Raw genomic sequence first — 16498 nt, forward strand, 5'->3', positions numbered from 1 at the left:
ACATCCACTCGGGGCAGGGATCTTAAGCCACAGCAAGACTAATTTCCAGGTCCCAGGTCTCCTGGGAAACCACAAAAGACTGATCTCTGCCGAGTGAGAACATTCTCTGAAGCTCTGATAATCAAAACAGTGTGGCACCTCACAAGCCTCAGCAGCCCAGAGGCAGACCACATGTATAAAGTAACTCCATGTGTAGTATTTAATAAAGGAGGCTCCCCAATCCAGGGAGGGAAGGATTCTTTCACAAAAGGCATTAAAACAGTTGCTTCTGTGTTTGGAAGCAGTTTTGTTTTGTTTTTTGTTTGTTTTTTTGATACATGGTCTTGCTCTGTGGCCCAGACTGGAGTGCAGTGGCATGATCACAGCTCACTGCAGCCTTGACCTCATGGGCTCAAGCAATCCTCCTGCCTCGGCCTTCCGAGTAGCTGGGACTATAGATGTGCACCACCACGCCCAGCTAATTTTTTAATTTTTTATAGAGATGGGGTCTTGTGGCCAGGCACGGTGGCTCACACCTGTAATCCCAGCACTTTGGGAGGCCAAGGCAGTTGGATCACTTGAGGTCAGGAGTTTGAGACCAGCCTGGCCAACATGGTGAAACCCCATCTCTACTAAAAATACAAAAATTAGCTGGGTATGGTACTGTTCGGGCCCAGGTAGAGGGGGTCAGCCCAGAGCTGTGGGTGAAAGGACAGGCCCATGGGCTGGTCCCACCTGTGGGAGCAGGAGAGGACCAGGTCGATGAGCCTTGCAGGGGGCACTCCAGCTTGTGGTCCCAGCTAGTTTCTGCTCCCACCACCCCCATCCCACTCCCAGGGAGGGACGTCCCTTCTCCAGCTACCCCCTTCCTTGCAGCCCTGGCTGCTCAGCAGCCGCCCTGAGCAAGCCTTATCCACTTCCTCCTGGCCTGGGGGCAGGGCAGACATCTGCCAGTCCTGTGACCATCCCCTTCGGCCCCATCTCTGAGAGCGGGGTTTCCTGAGAGTCTGCCCTTCTGCCCCACACACCAGGGGCACAGAGCTGCAAAAGCCCCCACAGGCTTTTTTCCCAACAGGGCTCAGAGGGCTCCTGGTGCTCCATCAACAGTCCCTGGAGGACGTGGAGCAGTCTCAAGTGCAGCCGTCCATGTGGCCTTCAGCCCTTGTGATTCCATGAGCTAGCATCAGCCCTCCCCTCAGTAGGTGGCAGAGGCTGCAGGGAGCAGGAGAAAGAGCCCATCCTTGGGTTCTCCTAGCTTCTCCCTCAGAGCTGTTCTCTGCTGTGAAGGAGGAAGTAGGCATATCCCAGTGAGCTTTGCACCACCTACATCCAGGCAGCTCAGCCATAAGTCAGCCCAAAGCCCGCCAGCTGGGAGCTGCACTGAGCCCCTGGTCACAAAAGTGAACGTCACAGGACGGGCCAACTCTGCCCAGGCCTCGCTCTGTGCACATACACAGGTGCACTCGTGTGTAGGCATGAACATGTGGGTGGGCGTGTGCATGCAGATGTTTTGTGTACAAGCATGTACGTGTGGCTGTGCACATGTGTGTGCATGAGTGTTCATATGGAAGTATATGCTGGGCGAGGCAGCTGGATCACTTGAGGCTAGAAGTTGGAGACCAGCCTGGCCAACATGGCAAAGCCCTGTCTCTACTAAAAATACAAAAATTAGCCACAGGTGGTGATGCACACCTATATCCCAGCTACTTGGGAGGCTGAAGCACGAGAATCTCTTGAACCTGGAAGGCAGAGGTTGCAGTGTGCTGAGATCACACCGCTGCGTTCCAGCCTGGGTGACAGAGCAAGGCACCATCAAAAAAAAAAAGGGGCTTGCACATATGTTCCTTCATACCTGTGTCCTTGTATGCATGTGCATGCATGTGAGTGTGTATACAAGCACATGAATATGTGTACAAGCATGTGTGTGCATAGTGTGTCCATGTGTATGCTGTGTTTATATGAGCATGGGTGTGTCCTATGTTGTGTTCACGGAGGTGTGTTCATGTTTGCCTACTGTGTGCACACAAGTGCGTGTATTCACATGCGTTTTCTCTGTGTACATGCAAGCACATGGAAGTACATATGCCAGCGTGCACACACATTCATGCAGGTGTGATTAAGACACGTATCTTGGCCAGGCACGGTGGCTCACACCTGTAATCCCGGCACTTTGGGAGGCTGAGGGTGGATCACCTGAGGTCAGGAGTTGGAGACCAGCCTGGTCAACATGGTGAAACACTGTCTCTACTAAAAATACAAAATTAGCCGGGCGTGGTGGCGGGCCCCTGTAATCCCAGCTACTCAGGAGGCTGAGGCAGTAGAGTGGGTTCGGCCCGACAGGTGGAGGTTGCAGTGAGCCAAGATCACGCCACTGTGCTCTAGCCTGGGTGATAAAGTGAGACTCCATTTCAAAAAAATAAAAAAATAAACAGCGTCTCGCCCTGTTGCTCAAGCTGTATCTTAAATAATAAAAATAAAAACAAACAAACAAACAAAAAACCAGGCTCTCAAAGCTTTATCTCATGACCTGGAGGAACATACAAATGCACTGACATATCAAGGAAAGAATTAGGTTTTACAGCTAAATGGATAAGACAATCTAAATTTTATTAAACTATATACAGTATGTATCTATTTCCCTGGAAGAAAACATGACAGTTACTTACTAACCTGGGGGAAAGTTTTAAGAGTTAAAGCTTGCGTGTCCCCCAGCCTTCTTCCCTGTCGCCACTCCCTATCCCTGTGTGAACTGTTGCCTAGGCCTCATAAGTTATCGTTTCTTTCAGCCTCAGCCCTTCTAACACTCCTGCAGGAATTCTCAGAGCCTCTAGTGGCCCTGACCCCACTCAGTCACAGTGCTGAGTCATGCTTCTCTTTAGGGCGGAGGTCAGCAAACCTTTGCTTTGAAGGACTGGATAGTAAATATTTTAGGCTTTCCAGGCTGTAATATTACAGTCTGTGCCTGAACTATTTCACTCTGCTCTTGTAGCAAAAGCAGCCACAGACAATAAGGAAAGGAGTGGGCAAGGCTGCCTTCCAATAAAACTTTATTTATAAAAACAGGTGGTGGGCCTATCATACCATCCTTTATTCTTCTACTCACCTCGTGAACGAACTCCTCTTCATCCGTCAGAACCCCCACCCCCTTTTTTTCTTTTTCACGATGGAGTCTCACTCTGTCGCCCAGGCCAAATGCAGTGGGATGATTGCGGCTCACTGCAATCCCAGATTCAAGCTCCACCTCCCAGATTCAAGCGATTCTCCTACCTCAGCTTCCCAAGTAGCTGGGATTACAGGCGCCTGCCACCGTGCCCGGCTAATTTTTGTATTTTTAGTAGAGACAGGGTTTCACCATGTTGGTCAGGCTGGTCTTGAACTCCTGACCTCAAGCAATCCACCCGCCTTGGCGTCCCAAAGTGCTCGGATTACAAGCGTGAGTGACCGCGCCTGGTCTCAGAACCCCTCTTAGATATTCTTACTCCCCAAATGTCTTCTCTTGTCCTTTAGGATAATCTCTCCTGCTGTGTCTTTTAACTGTCGCTCTGGATTCACGTCTGCACTCACGTCTGTTTGCATACCAGTCTCTCCTGCCTGGCTTTGGGCCTCATCTTCACACCCTCAGCCATTCTTGGTTGACTCATGCCGTATTTATGGCTCTTGATCCAAGCCCCTAGGTGGGCTGGCACCAGCATTTCTTTTTCTTGCAACCTTCAGAAGCAAATGCATTTTTTAGGAATAAACTTGGCCAGGCACAGTCACTCATCCCTATAATCTCAGCACTCTAGGGGGCCTAGGCAGGTGGATCATTTGAGCCCAGGAGTTTGACACCAACCTGGGCAATATAGTGAGACCCCCATCTCTACAGAAAATACAGAAACATTAGCCAGCATGCATGGTGGTGTGCACCTATAGTCCCAGCTACTTGGGAGGCAGAGGTGAGAGGATCACATGAGCCTAGGGAGATCAAGTCTGCAGTGAGCCGTCATCATGCCAATGCACCCCCCAGCCTGGGAAGTAGAGCAAGACCCTGACAAAAATAAAAAGAAGAAACTGGGTGACCCTGTCTCTTAGGAAAAAAAAAAGGGGGCTAGGTGCGGTGGCTCACACCTGTAATCCCAGCACTTTGGGAGGCCAAGGTGGGTGGATCACAAGGTCAAGAGATTGAGACCATCCTGGCCAACATGGTGAAACCCTGTCTCTACTAAAAATACAAAAATTAGTTGGGCATGGTGGTGTGTGCCTGTAGTCCCAGCTACTCGGGAGGCTGAGGCAGGACAATCACTTGAACCTGGGGGGCGGAGGTTGCAGTGAGCCGAGATCCGCCACTGGACTCCGGCATGGTGATAGAGCGAGACTCCATCTCAAAAAAAAAAAAAAAAAAAAGAGGGTGAATTTTGGGGAGCTAAACAATCTATATATGTGGACATAACAGAGCGGAATAGATATTGGGGACTGCAGAAGGTAATGGGGGGAAGAGGTGAGGGTGAACAAATTTCCCGTTGGGTACGATGTTCACTATTCAGGCAATGTGTATCCCAAAAGCCCAGATTGGCCTGGCGCAGTGGCTCACTCCTGTAATCTATCACTTTGGGAGGCCAAGGCAGGAGGATTGTTTGAGCTTAGGAGTTCAAGGCCACCTGGCCAACATAATGAGAGCACTTTGGAAGCCCGCGGCGGGCAGAGATCGAGACCATCCTGGCTAACATGGTGAAACTCCATCTCTACTAAAAATACAAAAAAAAAAATTAGCCGGGCGCGGTGGCGGGCGCCTGTTGTCTCGGCTACTCAAGAGGCTGAGGCAGGAGAATGGCATGAACCCAGGAGGCAGAGCTTGCAGTGAGCCGAGATAGCGCCACTGCAGTCCGGCCTGGGCGAAAGAGTGAGACTCTGTCTCAAAAAAAAAAAAAAAAAAAAAAAAAGGCCGGTTGCAGTAGCTCATGTCTGTAATCCCAGCACTTTGGGAGGCCGAGGAGGATGGATCACCTGAGGTCAGGAGTTTGAGACCAGCCTGGCCAACATAGTGAAACCCTGTCTCTACTAAAAATACAAAAAAAATTAGCCAGGCGTGGTAGCGGGGTACCTATAATCCCAGCTACTCGGGAGGCTGAGACAGGAGAATCGCTTGAACCCAGGAGGCGGAGGTTGCAGTGAGCCGACATCATGCCACTGCACTAGAGCCTGGGCGACAAAGAGCGAAACTCCATCTCAAAAAAAAAAAAAAGCCCAGACTTCACCACTACATGATATATGTATATAAGAAACCTGCACTTGTAGGCCAGGCGTGGTGGCTCACCCCTCTAATCCCAGCACTTAGGGAAGTCAAGGTTGGCAGATCACCTGAGGTCAGGAGTTTGAGACCAGCCTGGCCAACATGGCAAAACCCCATCTCTACTTTAAAAATACAAAAATTAGCCGGGTGTGGTGGCGCATGCCTATAGTCCCAGCTGCTCGGGAGGCTGAGGCAGAAGAATTGCTTGAACCCAGGCAGCAGAGGTTGCAGTGAGCCGAGATCACACCACTGCACTCCAGCCTGGGCGACAGTGTGAGACTCTTGTCTCAAAAACAAAAAAAGAAAAAGAAAAGAAATTAGTATTGGCAGACTGCTACTTACCACCTTCCTGGTGTGCTTCTGGTGTCACTAGCTCTTCCATTCAAGCCCTCTCTCTGATAGAGGATCCTTTCCAGGGAGTCCTATCGCATTGCGAATCTCCTGTGGTCTTGGACAGCTAGCTCCTCAGTCTTTCCTTGTTGCCCGTGACCTTGGCAATCTTGGGACCACCAGCCATATTCCTGCAGGATGCCCCCAGCCTGGGCCTGCCTGACGTTCTTCTCCCCAGTAGACCGGAGTTGTGGCTTCAGAAGCAACCACACTCTAAGCCATTCCCATGAGTGCATTTTTCGTGGCTCTCCCAGACTTTGTCTTCCTAGGTTGGGTTTCAAGGACCCTGGAGTTTCGGGAATCCCAAATTTCAGGACAGGTTCAGTCTTGCTCATCCCCACATGCCTCTCGCTGTTACTGGTGTGTGGCCAAGACCTGTGGGGCCAAGTCTTCATCTGCTTGGGGAGCTGCTGGGGAGGTTTATTCAGAGATGAGGTCAGGAAGGATGTGGGCTGGGAAGGGCATAGCAGAAAGAGGGTCATGGCTGTTGGGCTTCAGAATTGAGAGGCTGCCTCTGGATAGGGTGGGATGGGGGCTGGGATGGAGCAAACTCAGGGGAAGGGTCAGATCTTGGGGTTGTCTGATGATGTCACTTGTAAAAGCCACTGTATTTTTTTTTAAGTGACGGTCTCTCTCTGTGGCCCAGGCTGGAGCACAGCTGGTATAATCATGGCTCACTGCATCCTTGATCTCCTGGGTTCAAGTGATCCTCCCACCTCAGCCTCCTGAGGAGCTGGGACCACAGGCGAGCACCACTATGTCTTTATTTTTTGTAGAGATGGGGGTCTCGCTATGTTGCCCAGGCTGGTCTCAAACTCCTGACCTCAAGCGATCCTCCCACCTTGGCCTCCTAAAGTGTTGGGATTATAAGCATGAGCCACTGCATGAGCCTGAGGTCACATTGAAGGACAGACAGACCCTCAGAGGGATGTTGTGACTGGTTGCCTCTGGCTTTTTGGGTGAGCCTAATTGGGTGGGGAACTCCAGCGTCAGGTCAGGTGCTATCTGCCCAGGAGCGGGACTCCACATGCCCCTTAAACTTCCCCTCACCATTCTGACCGTGCCTGGCTCTGACCTCCCTTCTAGCTCCAGGACACGCGCGCCCTGAGCCCGGGAGGCATGCTGAAGCCGGGCGGCCGGCAGGATGAGTGTGAAAGAGGCAGGCAGCTCGGGCCGCCGGGAGCAGGCGGCCTACCACCTGCACATCTACCCCCAGCTGTCCACCACCGAGAGCCAGGCCTCGTGCTGTGTGACCGCCACCAAGGACAGCACCACCTCGGACGTTATCAAGGACGCTATCGCCAGCCTGCGTCTGGATGGCACCAAATGTTATGTGCTGGTGGAGGTCAAAGAGTCGGGAGGCGAGGAATGGGTGCTGGACGCCAACGACTCGCCTGTGCACCGAGTGCTGCTATGGCCCCGGCGGGCACAGGACGAGCACCCGCAGGAGGATGGCTACTACTTCCTGCTGCAGGAGCGCAACGCGGATGGGACCATCAAGTACGTGCACATGCAGCTGGTGGCTCAGGCCACAGCCACCCGGCGCCTAGTGGAGCGTGGCCTCCTGCCACGGCAGCAGGCGGACTTTGATGACCTGTGTAACCTCCCTGAGCTAACCGAGGGCAACCTCCTGAAGAACCTCAAGCACCGCTTCCTGCAACAAAAGATCTACACGTATGCGGGGAGCATCCTGGTGGCCATCAACCCCTTTAAGTTCCTGCCCATCTACAACCCCAAGTACGTGAAGATGTATGAGAACCAGCAGCTGGGCAAGCTGGAGCCACACGTCTTCGCGCTGGCCGACGTGGCCTACTACACCATGCTCAGGAAGCGCGTGAACCAGTGCATCGTGATCTCGGGCGAGAGTGGCTCTGGCAAGACCCAGAGCACCAACTTCCTCATCCACTGCCTCACCGCCCTCAGCCAGAAGGGCTATGCCAGCGGCGTCGAGAGGACCATCCTGGGTGCTGGCCCCGTGCTGGAGGTGAGCGGGGAAGCTGGTCGGTCTGTGGGAGGGGGCATTTGTTTGGAAAATGCGGGTTTCAAGCCAAGCTCGGTGGCTCACGTCTATAATCCCAATGCTTTGGGAGGCTGAGGCGGGAGGATTGCTTGAGCCCAGGAGTTCAAGATCAACCTGGGCAACATAGCAAGACCTTCTCTCTACAAAAAAAAAAAAAATGATTAGCCAGGCAGGCATAGTAGTGCTCACCTGTAGTCCCAGCTGCTCAGGAGGCTGAGACAGGAGGATCACTTGAGCCCAGGAGTTCGAGGCTGCAGTGAGCTATGATCATGCCATTGCACTCCAGCCTGGATGACAGAGAGAGACTCCATCTCAAAAAAAAAAAAAAAAAAAAGAAAGAAATTTCAGGCTGGGTGTGGTGGCTCATGTCTATAACCCCAGTGGTTATTGAGAGGCTGAGGCAAGAGGATCGCTTGAGCCCAGGAATTCAACATCAGCCTGGGCAACATAGCAAGGCTCCCTCTCTATAAAAAAAAAAAAAAAAAAAGATTACCCAAGCGCAGTGGCACACATTTGTTGTCCCAGCTATTGGAGAGGCTAAGGCGGGAGGATCGCTTGAGCCCACGAGTTGGAGCTATGATCGCACTGCTGCACTCCAGCCTGGGCAACAGAGACAGACCCTGCCTTTAAAGAGAGAAAAAGTGAAGGTTTTCTGATTGTTGTTATTATTCAGGTACCGCGAGGCCAACTGGTCAGGATGCAACTGCCGCTTGGGAAGAGAGTTTGTTACTCACAGTTCCCAAGAAGAGGGTGCAATGCCATGGAAGACCACAGGGGGAAGCACTGGGACTCGTCAGGAGGCTGAGGCAGAGAGGGAAAAAGGGAGCCGGGAGAGGCAGGAAACTTTATTGTGATTTTCATGCGTCGGAATGTGCTAGGCAGAGAAAGCTGGCTTAAGACTGGCTTGTTTGAATTATTTCAATGGGCTCTGGGGCATAGGGGCTGCCCCTTGTTGTCAGGTGCCAGGGCCTGGGGTGATGAGGGCAGGAGATAGTGGGCTGGAGCATGAGAGCCCCAGAGAGGAGGTGGCTGGGGTGTAGGCTCTGGACTGGTTGGTTTGCATATGGAAGGCAAGTCCCAAACCATCTCTAGGAATTGGGAAGGGCCGTCTCCCTGGGGTCAGCCAGGCCCCAGATGTCAGAGCATCAAAAATACAGAAAATAAGTCACTGGGTGCGGTGGCTAACGCCTGTAATCCCAACACTTTGGGAGGCCAAGGCAGGTGGATCATGGGAGGTCAGGACTTTGAGACCAGCCTGGCCAACATGATGAAACCTCGTTTCTACTAAAAATATAAAAATTAGCCAGGCATGATGGTGTGCACCTGTAATCCCAGGTACTCTGAAGGCGGAGGCAGGAGAATTGCTTGAACCCGGTAGGTGGAGGTTGCAGTGAGCCAAGATCGCTTCACTGCACTCCAGCCTGGGTGACAGAGCGAAACTCCGTCTCAAAAAAAAAAAAAAAAAGTCACAGTTAATACACATTTGGCTTCCAGAACATGGCCATTCATTCTCAAGGTGCCTGAAAGAAAAAGCCGGTGCATTCAAACCCGTTTGAGGAGTGCTTCACAACAGGACTTTTCTAGGGGGACCAGCAGGGTGGAAGGAAGCCAGCAAGGCGTACGGCAGGCCTGGGGGTTAAGGGGATGGTGAGGCATTGTCACAGAGTGGACAAGGGGAGGGGGCCACCTAGTTTCACTGTAGAGGCAGCAGAGAAGGGACGAACTCAGGCTCTTATGCCTCATGTCCTCTGCCCGCTGTTCATTGCCCTGATCAGCCAAACCCCACGGGAGCCCTCGATGTGCCACTGTGGGTGAGTCTTGTGGCCACAGGGCTACAGAAGTGACCACACAGCACCCATCATTGCAGGGGTTTTAGGACGAGATGCATCCACATGTCTCAGAACAACACAACCATAGTCACCTGGTGAGGGCCAGGGGCAGCGTGTGGCCTCAGGGGTCTGCACCTCTGGATGTGGGGTCTGCACCTCTGGATGTGGGGTCTGCCTTTTTTTCATTTTTATTTTATTTTTTGTAGAGATGGGGGTCTCACTGTATTGCCCAGGCTGGTCTCGAACTCCTAGATGCCAATGATCCTCCCACCTTGGCCTCCCAAAATGCTGGGATTATAGATGTGAACCACTGCACCCAGCCCCGCTTGAAAAAAAAAAAAAAAACAGATTGGTTGTTTTAGAGCAGTTTTAGGTTCATAAAAATACCGAGCAGATAGTGCAGAGAGTTCCCATGTGCCCCTCCGACCCCCAGGTTCTCACATTATTTATATTTTGCATTAGTGTGGTGTGTTGGTTGCAACTGACTCAAGTCCATGTTGATACTGTTATTGACTAATGGCCATAGTTTCCATTAGGGTTCTTGGTGTTGCACATTGTTTGAGTTTGGACAAAAGTATAATGAATGTATCCGCCGTTGGAGTGTCACAGAGTGGTGTCACTGCCCTAAAATTCCTCCATGCTCCCCCTGTTCATCCCTCCGTGACCTTTGGCAGCCACGGCTCTTCTCACTGCCTCCACGGTTCTGTCTTTTCCAGGCTGTATGTAGTTGGAGCCCCAGTGTTGCAGGCTTTTCAGACTGGCTTCTTCCACTTCACAACCAGCATTTAAGGTTCCTGCATGTCAGTTGGGCAGGGTGGCTTACATAATCCCAGTGCACTGGGAAGCCGAGGCAGGAGGATCACTTGAGCCCAGGAGTTCCAGATCAGCCTGGGCAACATAACAAGACCCTGTCTCTACAAAAAAAAAAAAAAAAAATTAGCCAGGTGTGGTGGTGTATGCCTGTGGTCCCGCCTACGTGGGAGTCTGGGGCAGGAGAATTGCTTGAGCCCGGGAGGTTGAGGCTGCAGTGAGCCAACGTCGGGCCACTGCACTCCAGCCTAGGTGACAGAGCGAGACCCTGTCCCCCCAAAAAAGGGGAGGGGAGATTGCTCCATGTCTTTTCGTGGCTTGAAAGCTCATTTATTTTGCTGAATTGTAGCCCATTATATGAATGTGTCAGTTTCTTCACACGTGGGATCCTGAGAGCCTCCTCAGTGGAGGGAGGGAGTTGGGGGCAGGGTCAGACCCTACCCTTCCTGGAGACTTGACCTCTCACCTCTTGTTAGTCCCCACAAGCTGAGGGCTGCCATGCAAATTCACTGAAATCACATCTAAGCAGTGCCTAGGAATACATTTCAGTTCCTCTTCCTCTCTGAGGTCATCAGTAAGACATTAATTGGGGTCGTACAACTTAGCCCTGGTCTGACATATGTAGCCTATTCCTGTTTTCTCCTGTGCAAGCAACACAGAGATTCATTGTCATTGTTGATATCAGCTTTTAATAAAACTGCTGAGCAATTTCACCATAGAATGTCCATTTTCTTTCCTTTCCTATCCCCTCCCCTCCCTTCCTTTCCCCTCCCCTCTCCTCCCCTCTCCTCTATTCTTTTCTTGTCAGGGTCTCTCTCCGTTACCTAGGATGGAGTGCAGTGGCACGATCATAACTCACCGCAGCCTCGAACTTCTGGGCTCAAGCGATCCTCCCACCCAAGTAGCTGGAATTCTAGGTGTGCACCACTATGCCCGGCTAATTTTTAAATTTTCTGTAGAGACACAGTCTTACTACATTCTTCAGGCTGGTCTCAAACTCCTGGCTTCCAGTGATCCTCCCACCTCAGCTGTTTTTAATATGGCTAGTCTTGTGTGCATTACATTATATACCCAGACCACCCGTTCAGTGCTGTGTGAGCATTTGCTGTGTGGCAGGCTGTGATATAGGTACTGGGCTATGTGGTGGCCAAAGTCAACACAAAATTCTCCCCAGGTAGAACTCGGGGAAGACTCTGGGTGACACAGGAGCTATAGAGGTTCTGAGCAGAGGTAGATGCAACCCAGCTCTGGTCTCCCGAGGCCACCCTGGCGTCATCCCAGCTCTGAGACTCAGCCACAGTGAAACTGCCAGTGGCCCCAGTGTCCTCCCAGCAGGTGGCCAGGGGGCTCAGCGGCTCTCCAGGCCAAAACATCAGTGCTTGGCATCCACACCCGAGATAAAACAGAGATCTTGAAAATTCAGCATGTGTGGCACACACCTGTAATCCCAGAGTCAGGAGACTGAGTCCTGAGTCAAGAGGATTGCGTGAGCCTAGGAGTTCCAGACCAGCCTGGGTAACACTGCAAGACCCCATCTCTACCAAAAAGTTTAAAAACTAGACTGGATGCAGTGGCTCATGCCTGTAATCCCAGCACTTTGGGAGGCCAAGGCAGGTGGATCACCTGAGGTCAAGAGTTCAAGACCAGCCTGGCAAACATGGTGAAACCCGGTCTCTACTAAAAATACACAAATTAGGTGGGTGTGGTGGCGAGCGCCTATAATCCCAGCTACTTGGGAGGCTGAGGCAAGAGAATGGCTTGAACTTGGGAGGCGGAGGTTGCAGTGAGTTAAGATTGCACCATTGCACTCCAGCCTGGGCAACAAGAGCGAAACTCTGTCTCAAAATTAAAAATAAAAATAAAAAATTAGCCAGGCATGGCGGTGCATGCCTGTGGTCCCAGCTACTCAGGAGGTTGAAGTGGGAGGATTGCTTGAGCCCAGAAGTTCAAGACTGCAGTGAGCTGTGATCACACACTGCACTCCAGCCCGGGTGACAGAGCAAGACCCTGTCTCAAAAAAATAACAAAAAAAATTTAGTAGGTGAATGAATGAGAGGGTAGATCCAACATTTACCATGTCAGACATTTTGCCAAATGGGACCAGGCAGGTGGGTAAACACCTGAGCCCCGCAGAAATGACACGCCCAGCCCCAGGGTCTCAAAGTGGCACAGCCAGGAGGCAGGATTGCCACCTAGGTCTCAGTTCAGGGTCCATGTCCTCCCCACCACGTTGCTGCCTCCACACTCATCTCCCTAGGACCCTCCAGGGCGTGGACGAGTTTCCTGTTGCTAAGTGTTAGGGGCAAGGGAGTCTCCAACAACAAGGATTAAGGCTGTCATGGTCCTGGAGGCCAGAAGTCTGAAATCAAGGTGTCCACGGGGCCGCACTCCCTCCCGGCTCTGGGGGAGGATGCTTCAGGCCTCTTCAGCTTCTCTGGTGGCTGCAGATGTGCCCTGGCCTGTGGCCACATCGCATCAGTCTCTGCCTCTGTCGTCAGGGGTGTTCTTCCTGTGTGTCCGTGTCTTCACGTGGCTTTCTTATAACAAGGACGCCACTCATGGGATGTAGGGCCCATCCTACTCCGGCATGACCTCATCCTACCTAATTGCATACACAGTGTCTAGGGGTGAGGATGTGGATATAATTTGGGGGGCGGGGGCTCAAGTCAGCCCACAGCATCCCCCGTAGAGTCCCACCTGGTCTGCGTCAAGTCCCACCTGGCCCCTGGCAAGTCCCACTTGGTGACATCTTGTGCCTGGGTCCTTGAGGGCTGCCCCAGATCCACGATTGTCCTGGGGACCGGTAATTCCTCCCCGGATGCCAGCAAAGCTCCCTCCAGCCTCCACGCCTGCACAGTCTCCAGTATGCCTTCGACAGCCATTAGTCACCCTCCGTGAGTCAGACCCCTGGTCCTGCCAGGCCGACCTGCTTGGGGCCTCAGCAGCGGGGGCTGGTGAGGCCAGTTTTCTCCAGCGGTTCTAAGCTGCTCAAGGGTGGTGCCCACGTCGGCTTCCAAAACAGGCTCGAGCCAAATCCACGTCATGGCAATAAACGTGCTTCCTGGGGCGACTGTTTGCAAAGGGATGTGATTGTCTTCACTGAGAGCTGGATTTCTCAACCTCGGCTCTGCTGACATTCAGGGCCGGATCGTTCTCTGGGGAGGGAGTCGTCCTGTGCATTGAAGGACATTGAGCAGCATCCCTGGCCTCCACCCACCAGATGCCAGGAGCACTCCCCACCCTGCAGGTGTGACAACCAGAAGTGTCCCCAGACATTTCATTGATTAGAGAGGTATTAACAAAATAGCTTCCCGTTGTCCCCTGGGGACAGAATCACCCGCTGGGAATAGAACAGTTGTCTTTGAGTTCTTCCCATAAGACCCAATCACTGTTCATTGCAGCCACTGAGCTTTTAGAAATTATCCGTGAGTTCTGTCTGTTCTGTGCTAACTTAAGAGTCATTTTCTTTTTTTCTTTTTTTGAGATAGAGTCTTGCTCTATTGCCCAGGCTGGAGTGCAGTGGCACGATCTCGGCTCACTGGAACCTCCACCTTCCACCTCCTGGGTTTGATTCTCCTGCCTTAGCCCTCCCGAGTAGCTGGGACTACAGGCGCCCACCACCGTGCCCGGCTAATTTTTGTATTTTTAGTAGAGACGGGTTTCACCATAGTGGCCAGGCTGGTCTCAAACTCCTGACCTCAAGTAATCCGCCCTCCTCAGCCTCCCAAAGTGCTGGGATTATAGGTGTGAGCCACCATGCGTGGCCCCAAGAATCATTTTTTTTTTTTTTTTTTTTTTTTTGAGACGGAGTTTCTCTCTGTCTCCAGGCTGGAGTGCAGTGGTGCGATCTCGGCTCACTGCAAGCTCCGCCTCCCGGGTTCACGCCATTCTCCTGCCTCAGCCTCCTGAGTAGCTGGGACTACAGGCGCCCGCCACCATGCCCGGCTAATTTTTTGTATTTTTAGTAGAGATGGGGTTTCACCGTGTTAGCCAGAATGGTCTCGATCCCCTGACCTCGTGGTCCGCCCGCCTCGGCCTCCCAAAGTGCTGGGATTCAAGCATGAGCCACCGCACCCGGCCATCATTTTCTAATAGGAATAAGACCTCAGGCCCACTGGGTATCAGGGTTTGGGCTTCGTGATTTTCCTCCATCATCTCTAAGCCCTCACGGCAACTCTGCCCATTTTAAAGATGAGGAAACCGAGCCCCAGAGAGACACGTGGATGTGTGAGTTTCCTGAGGTGTCTATAACAAAGTATTACGGGCTAGGAGCCCTCAAACAGCAGGGGTTGATTCTCTCACAGTTCTGGAGGCCGGAAGTTGAAAATCAAGGTGTGGGCAGGGCTGGGTCCCTCTGGAGTTTCTGAGGGAGAATCTGTCCCAGGCCTCTCTCTCGGGTTCTGGTGGCTTCAGCCGTCCTTGGAGCTCTGGGCTTGTGGCCGCATCGCTCTGCCCTCTCCCTCCGTTGTCACCTGGTCTTCTCCCCTGTGTGTGTCCAGTCTCCCTCGCCTTTCTCTCAAAATACTTATCTTCATGACGTCTGCCAAGACCCTGTTTCCAAATAAGGCCACAGTCACAGGTTCTGGGGGTAAGGACTTAGACATGTCTTTTTGGGAAGCCACAAGTCAACCCATTACAGGTAGATTCCCCAGGCCACACCGCAGACAGCCACAGCCTAACCTGGGGTTTGAACCCGGCCTGAGCCCCAGCCCCCCGTTCAGGCTGCCTCTCTGCTCTCCCCTCTCTCGCCCAGGCTGCAGAAAGCCGGAGATCAGCACAACTCGCAGCATCGATTGGGGATTTTTTCTCAGCTCCCCGAAAGGAGAAGTTGAGCTGTTTTGAGGTTTGAGTGTCGCTGGGTGCACCCCCCCACCCCCGCCCCCCACAAGGGTTGCAGCCTCACTGTGCAATGCTGACCAAAAGACAGGAAGGGAGCACTGTGGAAAGCTGGTTCCAATCAGCTGATCTGCCCGCCACTGCAGTTAACTGTTGCCATCACCTTTCACCAAGTCTAGGGGCTGCAGAAGCCATGAGTCTCCCCGTCCTCCACATGGCCTCTAGCCTCCCAGTGCAGGCGCCCGTCGACAGCCCAGGGGCTGTGGATAGAACAGCTCACGGCATCGGCCACGGGGTCTCGCTGCAAAGCACACCCAGAACACGCTCCTCTCCCTTCGCCCACAGCCTCAGATCCACCAGGCACTGGCCTCGGTGTCCTTTTGAGAGCAGGCTAAGTCCAGAGGGCCAAAGGCTGGGGTTCCCTTCATCTGTCCTGAACTGTAGCAAGTGCAGCTGGCGGCTGGCAGTATGCATGGGGTTTTCATTCTGAAAGCAGAAATAAAATAAGGATCCTTGCTTGTCAGGCTGTTGTCCCAAGGGTCCCCATACTCCATGGAGACCCTGTGGCCCAGCCCACAGTGGGACACGGTGCAGCAATGGGCTGCGGGGCGCAGAGGGACGCCCCCAGCTGGTGGAGCCGAGCTCACCCGAAGTCTTGCCAATGCCCAGGACATTCCCGTGAGGGACTGAGGAAGGGTCCTGAACTTGCCACTGCCCCAGACCCCCCTCTTGGGGCAAAGGAACCTAGGACTCGTACCCACCTGGACCGGGTCCTGAGCTCCTTCTTAGGGGCCCTACAAACCCAGTCTCATGTTTCCCCCGACTTCCCCAGCCCCTCCACCATCAGCCAGGCCACTAGCTCTGTTCCCCCACCCACAGTCAGCACTGGGGCAGGTCACCTAGACCGCAGTGCCATTATCCACCTTGACCTCTGCCCTCAAGGACACCTGCCTGGGCCACGTCCTTTCCCCCTGAGTCTGTCGGGCGAGACACAGATGGATGCCAGCCTCCACCCAGTGTTGGCATCGTCTCATACGTCCTCGCCACATCCTGATGTGGGCAGACTGACCACCCCCACCTGACGTGAGGAAACTGAGGCACACGATCCACTCAGCAAGGGTGGCAGAGATAGAAGGTTCTGGAACCAGGTGTGTGTCAACCCTCATGCCTCTGAAGTTGAGGTTTCTGTTTAAGAGCTTATCGAGATATAATTTACCTATTTACTTATTTATAAATAGATACCTTATATTTATATCTACAGTTTATAAATATATAGATTAAATTGTATCTGCATTTTATAAATGTATAAATTATATCTGCAGTTTATAAATCTGTAAATTAAATTATATCTGCAGCCTCAAATTC

At 52.6% G+C, this 16498-nt stretch overlaps 1 protein-coding gene across 1 annotated transcript in view; it reads left to right on the forward strand.

The window, feature by feature from the left end:
* Positions 1 to 16498, forward strand: part of MYO9B (myosin IXB) — a 135537-nt gene that overhangs the window by 15772 nt on the left and 103267 nt on the right. The window contains exon 2 of the mRNA XM_055239265.2: positions 6725 to 7622. Within this exon, the coding sequence (XP_055095240.1) occupies positions 6783 to 7622 (840 nt within the window). The 5' untranslated portion in view covers positions 6725 to 6782. The remainder of the gene's footprint in view (positions 1 to 6724; positions 7623 to 16498) is intronic.

The sequence above is a fragment of the Symphalangus syndactylus genome, chromosome 13, assembly GCF_028878055.3.
Source record: "Symphalangus syndactylus isolate Jambi chromosome 13, NHGRI_mSymSyn1-v2.1_pri, whole genome shotgun sequence".
NCBI classification, from domain to species: domain Eukaryota; kingdom Metazoa; phylum Chordata; class Mammalia; order Primates; family Hylobatidae; genus Symphalangus; species Symphalangus syndactylus.